We start from the raw sequence: 13,390 nt of genomic DNA on the forward strand, positions 1-13,390 counted from the left end.
ACCTGCCTTGAACTTGAACCAGTGTATCATAACAAGGAGTCATGACTGCAAATTTCGCTCCTACACTGTTCTTAAAATGGTATGTAAGACACAAAAACATGTAAGAAATATACGTAGTTATACTTCTATAATGAGGTCTAAGTACGTAACAGACCGTCATTACCAAAATCTGCAACTGTGACTTCTTTTTTCGCTGTGTATATTCCTACGCAGCATGAAGGAATGACTTTCAATTTCCCGTGTGACAGAGGTCTACGTTCTTGCACGTAACAGTGAATGCGTGGCCTACGAGAGGCGTGGTTACCCTGAAGCTTTTTTTTTAGATTAAGGAGGTCGTTTCTTACCTGGGAAACACATGCTTCAATGACGTTAGGGGGGAAGGCGTTTCTGTAACGAGAAAATTACGCAAGAGAGCATGAATGGCAGGTGGTCCTCGTCAGCGAGAGAGATTCCAACCAAGACATTGTCCCCAGACGTCGTTCATTCCGCCAGAAAACGTCCAGGACTTTACACGATACAACATGAATTCATTAATGACCGTGGGCTACTATGTGCCGACAATGGGCTACACCTGATGAGGCAAACTAGCTACGTGCGGATCACCGTGGGCGACGAAGTTGTACAAAGAATGCAGAGCCATAAAGAAAAGAGGCACACAAGCTGTGCACCTGCTTCGTAACTACAAGTAGCTATAAAATGCGATACCATTTCTTTAACGCACTTTTGGGCATAGGTGAAGTCGTAGCGTCTGTGTATTGGGGCCCTTTCACTCTCGCGGTGTGCTATCGTTACCGTGGCACCGGTTCGGAAATGAGATTTTGAAGGACTAGAAAGGATGTAGCGGATCGGAAGATCTTTACGATAACGATATGATAAGCCAAGCACATGATTCCTTTGTAGAAGCTGGCATCACGTTGCTGATCTCGAACATGGCAGCTTCCAGCTTGCTTTTTCGTATAGAGCGCGTCCGCTGGGCAAAGCTGCCTAACCTCTGTTTCAATGTCATTGCATGTTAGAACCACGAAGTTGGCGCGATTGGGTGACTGGCTGTGAGCGGCGTACAAATGTGGACAGATGGCATGAAGGAGTGGGGGACAGGGGTTGGTGTGCGCCCTGGGCTGACTTCAGGGGGAACTCTGCCAACATTGGTCTGAAACTTCTGCTCTAAGAACCAGAGGTAACCATAACCAGCACAGCCGGTGGTAGGATATGACTACACAACCTCGTAACAGTACGCACGACCTTGGCTATCGCCGACAAGCAACGACTCCTCTGGCCACTTAACCATGCCGCTACTCGCTCAATGTGCCAAAACGCAGCCCTCGTGACGGCACTTACCCAAACCCCCGCAACCAAAACGGCAGGAGAAAGGACCGCCACCTAAAGGCGTATCTTAGCAGGTCGTATTCTTTGATAGATAAGGCCACCGATTCAGACCATACGCAACGGTCTCCAGCCGGTCTGATAAGAACGGCTCTACGGTATGCGTCCCTATTTTTATTTGCCCTCACTTTCGCTCATGATGTCCTAAAACATGATGTGCGGAAATGTTCGCTTTATTCATGCTTGAGATGGTTTACCTGATAAGGTCCATGAGCGTGTCTGCAGTGGTAACGAGGCGCGCGTTGGATTCTTTGCTACTTTGCTTGGTGTCTCCAGAACCTGGTTGGATGCCGACGACAAGAACAATGCCCAGTATGATGGCCATAAAAGTGGTGCTGAAGTAGTAGACGACAGCTCGAAGGCCGATCTTGCCGGACAGGCGAGCGTCTAGCGATCCCACTGCTGCTACCATGCTCGACGTTATCAGGGGCAAGATCAGACCCCGAAGCATTCTGCAAGAAGGTACAGAGCGGATATATCATCAACACTGGAGTGATGCCCTTTGAGTACCGGAGATGCTGTCCCCCTTCCATGAGGAGCTAGCACAGAGGATCAATAGCGCAATGCCACTGCTGCCTTTAGTAATTTTCGTCAAACTATTCGTACTTTATACGGCCCGACTAGAGAACGTACCTCAAGAATATCTCCCCCGGAAAGTTCATGTACATCATGTGCCTCCTAGACCATGGTGATGCTGATCGTAGAACGACGCCTAAGGTGATCCCAGCTGCAACTGCGGCTAGCGTAGCAAGAGTTAAGATGTTGTGCCGTAGAAAGGTCTTGCAGGGTCCAGCTTTGGAGAGGCTTCCCGCTGAATCTGTGTCATCTTCTCTGACTGGCAAAGCTGCTTCGAGAGAAGGAGTTGAACTTGTAACCGCAGTCAGGTGTGCGCTGGACATGCTGGCGCCCTCCGCTGTGCTCCGGTAGATGCTGCCACGGAAGAACTGAAAACCATTCAAATGAGAGCACTTCACACAGCGCCGGAACCAACTGTCTGCGTGCCGAAATTCAACGAGCGATTTCAGCTTTGTACCGTAACTGTATTGTCGTATAAAGTACTGGCACGCAATAATCACACGAATGATAAAGCAGGACAAACAGAAAGGACGGCCTGAAGGTGCAATGATGGGGGAAGTACGCCGCTGATAACGGTGACATTTCGCCGCTGGGGACACTTTCATCATTTGAACAACGAGATCACGTCGGGTTCTCCTTCGTTTCACTCGGGCAGCAGCTGTTTTCCAATGTTTTGAGTGTTTCGGGATATGGCTTACGAGAAACAATCGTCGCACCACGCTGATCTAGGGGGACGTAACACGGACACAATGGGGGACGCGTACTTACTGTACGCAAAATGAAGACACATTGTCACGTTTGCCCACCTGACTGGCATATGTACCTTGAGCAAAATACTGCTTCTTGAGCCGGTGCGCAGTGGATAGACACTTTACTGAGTTTAAGGAACTGTCGTGAGGAACTGAGCATTCCTGGTGTTACGAGTCTATGCAGTACTGGCAAAAATGACGTTAGTTCTGACGCCACCACCGCGTGAGTGTGTGCACAGGAGGATATCTGCCCTTTTATGGTGCAGTGGAGAGTGCACACAAACAACGAGGCGACATCTAACAGTACGAGATAGGGAAAAAACAAACATCTGATAACGTACAATGCGGGAGGCGGCATACAACAACATAACGCGCATAGTACCTGGCTTGCGAGGTTCTCCGCATTGGCTTATGTAGCAGCTACTTTTCCTTCGTTTATTCTTATCTTTTGGTAAATACATTGCAACATTTCTAGGTGTTTTTTCGGAACATCGCATTATGTACAGTACTGAGGTTTTTAATACCATAATCGGAATTTATAATACTCATTTTCCGCAGCCGGGTAACTCTCCATTAGCTCCCGAGTACACTGCGTGGGCTGTTAGGTTGCTTTGCTCGACCTTGCTCTGATGGAACATGCAAGACTATCTCATTTTCCGCTGCTCGTGGCGGTATATTTTTCCAAATGAAGCGAGCAACACATAACGACCTATCAGGTATCACACTTTGCTCAGGGGCACGCTCAACCGTCGGTGTGGAAGGGCAGCATTTTTTAACGTCCCCTCCCCCCTCTTTGCGCTTTGGGCGATAAAACGTGCTTAGAAACAGGCGTGGCAGTACACCGAAAGGTGAGACAGTATATGGTAAAACGTAAGGGAGATCGGAAAATGAGCGGGAAATCCGCTTCTTGCACGGTGCGTGCGTTAACTTTCCAAGTAACTGCGCAAAACAGATGCTGTCACGCTGGTTGCCGCTGTAATGGTTGCCGCTGTTATCGTCGTCATCATCATCGTCAATTTATCTGTGGTTGTTGTTCGAAGTCATCTCGAAAGGTTATGAGGATGCGAGTGACCTGAGAGTTTCTCGGCGCGTCGAATTACGTAGTCTTCGCCGAAAAATTGGCGTGCCAAAGTGGTCAACATCAACAACAACAACTTTATTTGACGATGATCGGGGACTTTCATCGCCGGGGTCGATACTCGGGGGAGATAGAGACCCAAGTGGTCTAGTGGTGTTTAAGTGGTCCAAATGTGCAATGGCGAGTGCGGGTATACCCGGGATGCCCACGCATATTTGCGGTTTGCGGGTAGAAATTCAGAGACGTCCCGGGTTGCGGGTGAAGCGCTAGTGTACACACAGTGCTTACGAGGGTAGTGCGGGTGGATGTAGTTCTGTAGATTGGCTTATGCTTTTGTTAGTGAGGAGAAATGAGCATAAAAGAACAAATGCTTCTGCAAGAATGAGGAGAAAATGACGAATCAGATGAAACAATTGTGAACGCGAATGCAGTGCGAAACGTATCAAAATTAGATTTTATCTTTTATCGTTATCTATTTTATCTTATATTTAGTCTTTTCTTCAAGGAGATCCACTATGTTTACTCAGGAGGCAACGAAATTGCGGCACCGCATAGAACGAATTTTGTCCTGTTGTATGTGGATTTTTGTCTAAATAGTTGACAAATTCAACAGTGAACAATCAGCGAAACAGCACGCGCTTGAGCACGTGCCGCCGCTCGCTCCTAACTCTCGTTCCTGCTTATGTGATGATCTCACAATATCGCGATCAGACTAAACTAGCTGCTACCATGCCAGTCATTTTCGCACACAGTTGACGAACGTTGCGTGGGCGTGGATACCCTTCGGGAAAAGCAGCCGTATGAACAACTAATGCAGACATTTTGTTGTGAATATGACTGAGAGGCAGCGGCCACTGGCGTAGCCGGGGGGAGTGGTTCTGGGTGTTCAACCCCCCGAAATGGTACCTCTGGCAGTGCATTTGAGAGAGGGAGACGAGGGGGAATCATCCTCTCCCATGTCCTCATAGAACCCTTCCCGAAGTATTTTTCTAGCTACGTCGCTAGCTGCAGCCTTCAAGAGTACAGTGCTGGACAGAAGTTTACGGAACATGCTCCAACGCATTCTTTCCCGAGAGTGACACGCTAACAACGAATGCAGAAGCAGAAGAGGGCGAGGGTGTAAAACGACGTGCGCGGCGGCGTGCCGCGCTCCCATTCGCCGAGACCCCTGTCCACTCCACGTGCGAAATACAGAAAGGTAAACGGTGGGGAACCCGCCATACGTTTCGTGTGTTTTCCGTTTGGTTAAGCGATACGGTGTTAAATACCTGCTGTGTTTATGACTGTACATCGTCGCATTTGGATGTAGTGTCGCTTGTTTATTTCCGAAGCACACACGACTGCGTCGACGGTGGGAGAACGCGATTATCTGTTGGTGTTAATGGGGGGTCCAAACGGCATCCTGCGGTTATAAGGGATTGTTTGTGTGCTTGTGTGTTGTGCTTTATTTTATGGTGGATACAGACACAGCTCAAACGTCGCACACTAAGAAGGCTCTGCCTTCGTGACGGAAACGAAGAGCGCTCCGTTAGGTCCCAGTTTAATGTGCTGTCTTGAGTGACCCCATAGAAGCTCTAACGCCTAATAACAGTGGAGTCTCACAGTTTACCAGGAACGGGCTTCATCATTGTCCATTCTGGTGCACTGCCACAGTATCAGGCTCCTATTGCCTCGCATTATAAGATGCAAGTTCGTACGCGTGCTGAGGCACGGTTGTCTTCCTTCCGTCGTTTAACGTAATTTAGAGCACCGTAGCTGCCATTTGACTACCTTTGCCACTTCTATGAGGACACTCGTAGTTCGCTCTAGATAGTTGTCTACTCCGCGAGACCGTAATCTGAACACAATGGGAAAAGTGTTCGCAGGATGCCCACACGAACGAATTTATACAAGAGCTGCATAGTTCAAATGTCAGCAAACATATTGCGTTAAACTTCTGTTTGTCTTTCGTCGATAAACCAAGATCATACCCAACGAAAAGCGGGACCTCTAATACAGAAATCGGAGCTGTTTTAGCCCTCCGGGAGGCACTCTGTGCATCGAATAATCCTTTGTTTACCTTTATGAAGCGCGCACACGGTCTCTCTGGCCAATCATAAGCGTCCTAGAAATGTCACCGTGACGTCATGGGCATTGACCTCGCGGACTTGCGGAGCGTATAGTGTTTCTGCAATGAGGACCATACTTGGATGGGATTTGTTGTCGGTGCGTAGAAGAAATTTCATAAATTCTTATACAGTATTTACCACAATCAAACTGCTTTACGTTATCACAGATATTCATTTCGGCATGCATGCGTGTCATCCGGTGTGCCTCATCGTGCATATCGCTTGCCTGTTTCATTGCTGTGATTTGTGTACTGTGCGTCTACTGCGGTCCGGAGACATTGGGTTAAACCCAGGGACAAACCAGGGATTGACCCAGGTGTCACGTGGATCCTCGTGTTTGGCTTGTATGAAAGGCTGTAGTGGTGCTTATCTTGTCTGCTGCGACTGTGGAAATTGCCATCGTATAGGGAATGTGCTCCGATATCCCTGAGTGAAGCTCTTGAAAAGATCGTTCGATAAGAACACCTGGCGCTATCCTACTTGCGCAAATGCAAAAATAAGATAACAAACAGAGCGCTAACAACGGGTCAGTTTCATTTTAAGTCGAACAAGGTGCAAGAGTTGGGTCTTTTGATTCGGAGGAAAAAAAATATATGTCGAAGGGGACCCCGGGCGATGCAAAGGCGCTCTATATTAAGCCCGTGCAAGCAGTAATTTCCTAGATGGAGAAGAGGAAAGATCGGATAATCTTAGGTGCGCTTCTCTCGACACCGAATTTCATGGTTTCCTGAGGCGTTGGTCTTCCTCGCACAGGGTAAATTATTCTTTGTGTCAGAGACAGGGTACTAGAGTCTGCGCCACGTGGGTCACGCTGCCGTGTGGCGCAGATTTAATTTCGAGAAAAATCGTTAACTCGGCACGTGCGTCCAAAAATCTCAAAATTTTCGCTCCCATACCACCGTGCGTATTTGCCTTAGGGAACTGAAATAGGTATCATTTTATAGATTGTGAAAAGCCATTTCGTGTGGTATGCATTTTATATATACTGTAAGTGCGTTCAAATGCGCAAGGTATACGATTTGTTCAAATTTAGGTCACAGATATCTGAAAAAAAATGCCATCTTCGATTTTAATTATTGTTACGCACATGTGTATCTTCACCCCTCTTCTTTGCAGTCGCAGAAAACACTTTTTTTTTCGTCTGGCAAGAGCAGCGATTTTTTTCCGGAGGCAATGTTTACCACACACCCGGCTCGCACGCGCCGCTATGCGCCTTAATGCGCCTCAGGTGCGCACCAAAGCACATCACGAAATAGTGTATCACGCTGAGACTAGACACTATACACAGCTAAGTCGACTCCATAATATTCGTTTGGTGTGTCTGGTAACATAGTGGATACATGCCATACATGGTTATGGGCCTGTTGCAATAAAGATTCGCATGGAGACCGCACACTAACTGCCCTCCTCTGGTGCAGAGTGCCTTGCTAGACGGAACTGGCCGGCGTGCTCCGTACCGCTGTATCAGGAGCGTCATCTCCTTGTGGAGATGACGTTCGCCACGATTGCGCCAAGATTTTCCAGAGCCGCAGTGTAGGCGATACATACTAGTGTAGGGAAAAACATGCGGCTACGCTGTGTCTGCGGGTCATCTCATACTGTGCTGTTCGACTCAGACAAGAAGGCAGAAAGCTTCGGTCTTCGGAGTTTGTTTACATACGTCGAGAGTCGAGTGAAGAAAGGGGTCATTGAGAATGAAAGGAAGGCAAAGCAAGTGTCGCCATTACATATTTTATGGATTGTGGACTAGTAGTCTGCAAGCAATGCAATTTTTGGGTTGCTCTTTCGATTGTCCCGTAGTATTTACACGCAAGTGTTGCAAGGAAACAAAGCTCCGTTAGAAGCTTTCCCAGTCGCCCAGCTTTCCCACGTCGCCGCTAGGTGACCACGGCTTCGCTGGGTGCAAGTTCAATTCGCTACTTTTTGTTCCGTTCAAGCGTTGGGAGTAAAATCTTGGTGCGAAAGCCGGAATTATAATGCGCAATGAATTGGTATGTGACGCAAAATATGAGGCGGTGGTTCCCGCACACGTACAGATGAATTCGTGGCCTGACACATGCGTTCATTTGGTTTGTTCAGCAGAGAAGGGCGCGTGTGCAACGGTAGTCTGCAGAATACGACCATGGTTTAGTGATCTGGAGTGTGCTCCGTACTTCCCAAATGAAATTTGGTAATCGGTGGGATTTCATAAAAACTGGCAGTTTAGGGGATCCTACGCCATTACTCATATACTGTTACGCACACACACGCGCGCGCGAAGCGCCTACGTCACGCATATTAGACACAAACTGGAGTATATGGTTTCGTAATATGAGGCCCATCTCATGCGACCTCTTCCCGCGTACAATCGATGCAGTTAATCGAATGGGTGCGTTATATGAAAAACAACAAGCTGAGCTCCAACAGTAACATATTTCCCCCCAAACCGCACACCAAATGAGGTCGAAATTTTTCCGTTTCAAGACTTGTCTCTACCATAAAATTTTCCACTACAGTAGCCCAGGGATGGGCAGTAATACTCATATTTTGTATTATAATACTAATACATAATACTTCCTAGAAATCGGTATTATAATACAGATACAAATACATTTCAAAAATGAGTATTATAATACATAATACTAATACTTCTGTGTATTACACGAGTAATACTTGTAATACGCTTGTAACATACTGAACTTGGGAAGAAAAAAAGGAAAAGAACAGAAGAATTACTTAGATATATGCCCATTACTTATCGAGACAATCATTCTCCAATGACGTTTTATTCACGCTTACATTTTTGCACATGGCCTGATCTTTCCGAATAAGATCAGATAGCGCTGATCAATTCGATCGCAGTGAACAACTTGCTCTCACTGTGGCAGAGCCCTGATTTCATCCACTCTGGACGATAAAATGTGGGCCGTTCAAAAACCTGTGACTGCCCATAGTGCAACCACGTACAGGGGTGACTGGCTGCACGCACTCTTTCATAAGACAAAGGGCTTGTACTGGTATGGCTCATCCTTACGGATTCTGAAGTAGAAGGAATGCGAGGAAACCTCCAGTAACCTCTGGCCCCAAAGTCACTCGCTTTGGGATAATTTGGGGCAGGGGAACACTGTAATAGGAGCCTTGTTCGTGTTCAAATGTTTGTGGGGCCCGAAAAATTACTGATAAAGTGTACGGGTGACACTTTGCAGGTCGAACTTATGACCTCTGGGAAAGTATTACACCTTCAAAAGTATTATAATACATGTAATACCTCGTTTTGTGTATTATAATACAGATACAAATACATTTCAAAAATGACTATTATAATACATAATACAAATACTCAAAAGTATTACAGTAATAGTATTATAATACAAAGTATTACTATTACTGCCCATCCCTGCAGTAGCCTAGATATTATAATCGGAGCAGCGTTTATCTTTCCGAGATAAACGCCGCTTCGTCGCCGCCTTGCTTCCAAAAGCTGAAACACGGCATGTCAAGGCTGAAGCTGGTGAACACCCGGTTGAGGCTCTACGTGAACGTGGAACGGCTCGGCACTTTCTCCGTTTGAGTGTGCACATTCCTCGTCACCGGCTCCTCAGGAAAATACCGCCCTGAAAGCGACTTCTATCGTGTTGCGCGGGGGACACGCCAGAGTCTCACTGACTTAGTAGCTAAGTACGTAACACAGCCGAAGCCCTTGGTCACTGCTGGTACTAGCCGCCTTAGTAAGTCTGCATTCTTCTGCAGTCTGCACTTTATGCTCTGATAGACGAGAAGTTTTCTACGTCTGTAGGAACATATACAGATGGCGCATCCAGAAGTGCAAGTCCGCCTCGCCATTCGTCATACCATCCGAAGGCGTAGTGCAAGGACGACGTCTTTCGCATCCGACCTCATCAACAGCTGCGGAATTCTATCTCATCCTTTCTTTCTACAACACATCGCTGATTTTACCTCGCGGGAATGGGCAGTGTTCACTGCCTCAAAATCTGCACTGTGAGCTACTGAATATTCTGGCATACGAGGCTCATCCTCACCCCTAGTGACGGATGCGTCAATGGCTTACCGCCTTGTTTGCGAAGCAGGGCACACGCTGGTTCTCCAGTGGCTTCAAGCCCATTGTGGTGTCGTGGAGAATGAACAGGCCGGCAGCGCCGCAGAAGTAGCCTTCTCGTCTCGGGGACGGACGAGTATTGCGCTGCTGAGAGGAGGCCGTCGTTGTATTCTTTGATGCTATTGACACTCCTGGCTTCCGGCCAATGGGCAACTGACATTCTCTCCTCATCTATGCTGAGAGGAGTTGATGCAACGCTTGCTCTCCGCACACCACGAAATACGTCTTGTCAAGATGTCACGATTAATCCATCGAGTGCGACTCGATGTAGCAGCTCAGTGGGGTTACCGCTTGACACAAGTTGACTCTCCCATATGCTGTCACTGCGGTGCTCTAGAAGATCTAGAGCACATTCTTCTTAATTGCCCACACTCCAACCTTCTCGGACCACACTCTCCGGGTCTCATAATCACCTGGACTCTCTCTCCCCTCTCTCAAAATTGCTTGGTCTCTGGCCACATCCAGCCCACCAACGTAATGCCCTCGAAGCTCTCTTTACATCTTTGGACACCATAGGACATGATCCTTATTGTGAAGGGACTGATTGTTTCATTCCCCACATCCCCACCAGCAGTGGGGTAGGGTATCGCCACTGGCGATGAAACTCCCCATTCGTCATCACAGAATAAAGTTGTTGTTATCTCCGAGATTAGGTCCCACATCAACACTATGACTGAAACACCGTTATCATGTTTGTTTCCTTGTTGCATAGGAGGCTGCATTCCACAGCATACACTCCCCAACAACAACCCCGTACCGCTAATCAGAGTCGTCCCGAGGCGATTTTCGGCATGGGCAATACCTCCCGGCTGCCCCCACGAGAAGCTCCGTAACAAAAAGAAAATAAAAGGAAGAGAGAGCTCATGTGGCACTTTCGAGCACAAAAGTTCTCTTGCCTCTCGCTCTCTTGTCCAACATAGCTCCTGGAAGCTGCCCTCCGGCGGCCCCTCTGACGAAGGCGCCAGTGGCGGCTACCGCGTTCTTCAACCCCCCCTTCTGTCGGAACGTGCTCGTAGTAGGTGTATATCAGCATTACAGTACTCACTCTCTTACCCTGTCCTGTACGTCCTCATCTAATAAGGTCTGTCATCGCAGTGTATTCGCTTCAACTTAGTCATGAAGTTCTGTAAGGCTGTGTGGTTTTCCGTTGCATCGAATATGCGCCTAAGCTTAAATTGTATTTGCGCTACCATTTGTAATGACCTTATCTGTACTTTTGATATAATGTGACCCAAATAAATATATTCGTTAGGAGTTTTGACATAAATTAAATGGTATAAAACCTACATATAGTACCAAAACGAAGGAAACTGAACGTTTCCTTCAGAGGTGCAAGTTTTCTTTTTTGACGTACTCATTTCAACGTAAACGTTATTTATTATTCAGTGTTAGCGCCGCGAAGCAACTGTGGCTATGAGCGGCGTACAGATATGACCAGATGGAGAGAGGACAGCAGGAAGGAGTAGGGGATAGGGGAGTTAGTATGCGTCCTGGGCCGACATTCGTCTGGAAAGTCTGCAGGAAAACCCAATCATTCAATTTTGCATACTTCCGGTTCCCACTGGTCCGCAGAGCAGTATGAAGATGGTGGTTATAACTGTGTTTATTCATCTTTGGATGGCTGTGGTCTCGGGAAATGCATGCCTACATTCCTTAAGATTCATTTATTTCGCTCGCAAAGCATACAAGCGCTATTTCAACACGTCATATGCGTAAACATGTTCATCCGTGTCGGTGGAAAGCAAAGGTTTCGCGACGCCGTAGACGATCTCATAGGTAAAACAAGCATAACAATAATATTGTAAGATGATGAATGAGGAGTTTCATCGCTAGGGGCGATACACTAGCCCATTGCTGGTGGTGATGCGGGGAATGAAACAATGAGCCCCTGCACAATAAGTATCGAAGTCCTATAGTATCCAGTAAGGTGAAGAGAGCTTTGAGGGCAGAGCTTTGGTGGGCTGGATGTGGCCAGGGACCAAGCAATTTGGTGGGAGAGAGGGGGCGAGAGTCCAGCTCGTCAAGGGACTTTGAGAGTAGGGTTTGGGAAGGTTGGTAGTGCGGGCAACGGAGAAGAATGTGCTCTAGATCTTCTACAACACCGCAATGACAGCTCTGGGGAGAGTCAACTTGTCTCGGCGCACACAGGAGGGCTGTACGTAAGCAACACAATGCACAGGCATAGTACAGGGCTTCGTTCGTTAACCGTCGTTCCTTCCGTCGGCACGTCTCGTCGTTCTGTTATCTCACGTGACTGCACAGGGTTGTAACAATGGAGCAACTCCGGTGTAGTTAGGGGGCAGAAATTCGTCCACTAACACTGTCCATGACGAACGGATGGCTGCGCCCGGGCTGTCACACTCGGGGTAGGAGGATCCCATTGCCGGAGCGCGAAGTCCGTCCTCTAGTGCAGTGTTTCCCAAGGTGTGGTCCGCGGACACCTGGGGGTCCGCGAGAGTGTCCGTGGGGGTCCGCGACCGTCTCTCACATTTCAGTGAGGATTTTCGTCCCCACAAACACGCGCTCGTACATGCTACCCGATTTCCAAACACCCAGAACTTCCAAAATTGCTACAAGCATGCTTCAACGGCTAGCTTCTAGTTCCTGATAGAAAAGTCCTGCAATGCACGTTTGTCCGCGTCATACATATACAAACAAGAGGAAGAAACCAGCCCGGAATGGTTTCTGAAGCTGTATCGAAAGCACGCAGCAGCTGACGAGGTTGCTGGTTATGCACTGGCTGTGATGGTGTGTGTGTGCGTGGGGAGGGGGGGGGGGGGGGTCCGTGAATTGGTTCTCATCGCTTCCGGGGGTCCGTCACCGCCAAAAGTTTGGGAAACACTGCTCTAGAGTCATCCTACGATACCTCTATGCCGACTGTGTAAGCTGCGAGTAGGCGAGGGACAAAGGGAGCCACTGTGCTTGCGCCAAGCCTCATTGAAGTGCGCAATCACGTTCGCGAAGGGGATACAAGTGTCCTCGTTGTTGATCTCTGACGCCGAGATTCGCTCTTGAGGGCAATCACGATCGATGCCTAATCAGTCAGGATTGCGCGCAGTGTGGTCGGAGTATCAATTCACAACTGAAGTCGAACAAGAAAATACCCAGGCATGATGTCCGAAATCAACCAGAGCCCGAACGAGAAGAGTCCCGACGGCACTCAGCCGACGCTTATATACGCCCCGTGCAGCGCCTATAGGGGCGCCACAAGCGAATCCCCTAGCGGGAGGAGCGTGCACTTTTTCCGGGGCTCGTAGCATATTCCGCGGTGTTGCCTGTATGCGGCCTGCTGCATCATGTTTACCGTAAGCAGCTTGATATTCCGAACACAAAAGCTGTAAGGTATGGACGGTACATTGAGCAGTGTGAAAAATCATCCAGTTTGAGAAATACTACGACT

General features: G+C 48.1%; 1 protein-coding gene across 6 annotated transcripts in view; it reads right to left on the bottom strand.

Annotated features, from left to right (window-relative positions):
- Window positions 1–13,390, bottom strand: part of LOC135391379 (excitatory amino acid transporter 3-like) — a 78,795-nt gene that overhangs the window by 21,641 nt on the left and 43,764 nt on the right. For 2 of the 6 annotated variants that reach the window (XM_064621639.1, XM_064621637.1), the window contains exons 2-4: window positions 2,017–2,327; window positions 1,581–1,835; window positions 345–387 (exon numbers count right to left, since the gene is read on the bottom strand). In XM_064621639.1, coding sequence (XP_064477709.1) covers window positions 345–387; window positions 1,581–1,835; window positions 2,017–2,282 — 564 coding nt within the window. In that variant the 5' untranslated portion in view covers window positions 2,283–2,327. Of the gene's footprint in view, window positions 1–344; window positions 388–1,580; window positions 1,836–2,016; window positions 2,328–2,765; window positions 2,950–9,913; window positions 10,077–13,390 lie in introns of those variants that run through there. The other 4 variants (XM_064621636.1, XM_064621641.1, XM_064621640.1 and 1 more) reach the window with 4 other exon arrangements.

This window comes from Ornithodoros turicata, chromosome 4, assembly GCF_037126465.1.
Source record: "Ornithodoros turicata isolate Travis chromosome 4, ASM3712646v1, whole genome shotgun sequence".
NCBI lineage: Eukaryota > Metazoa > Arthropoda > Arachnida > Ixodida > Argasidae > Ornithodoros > Ornithodoros turicata.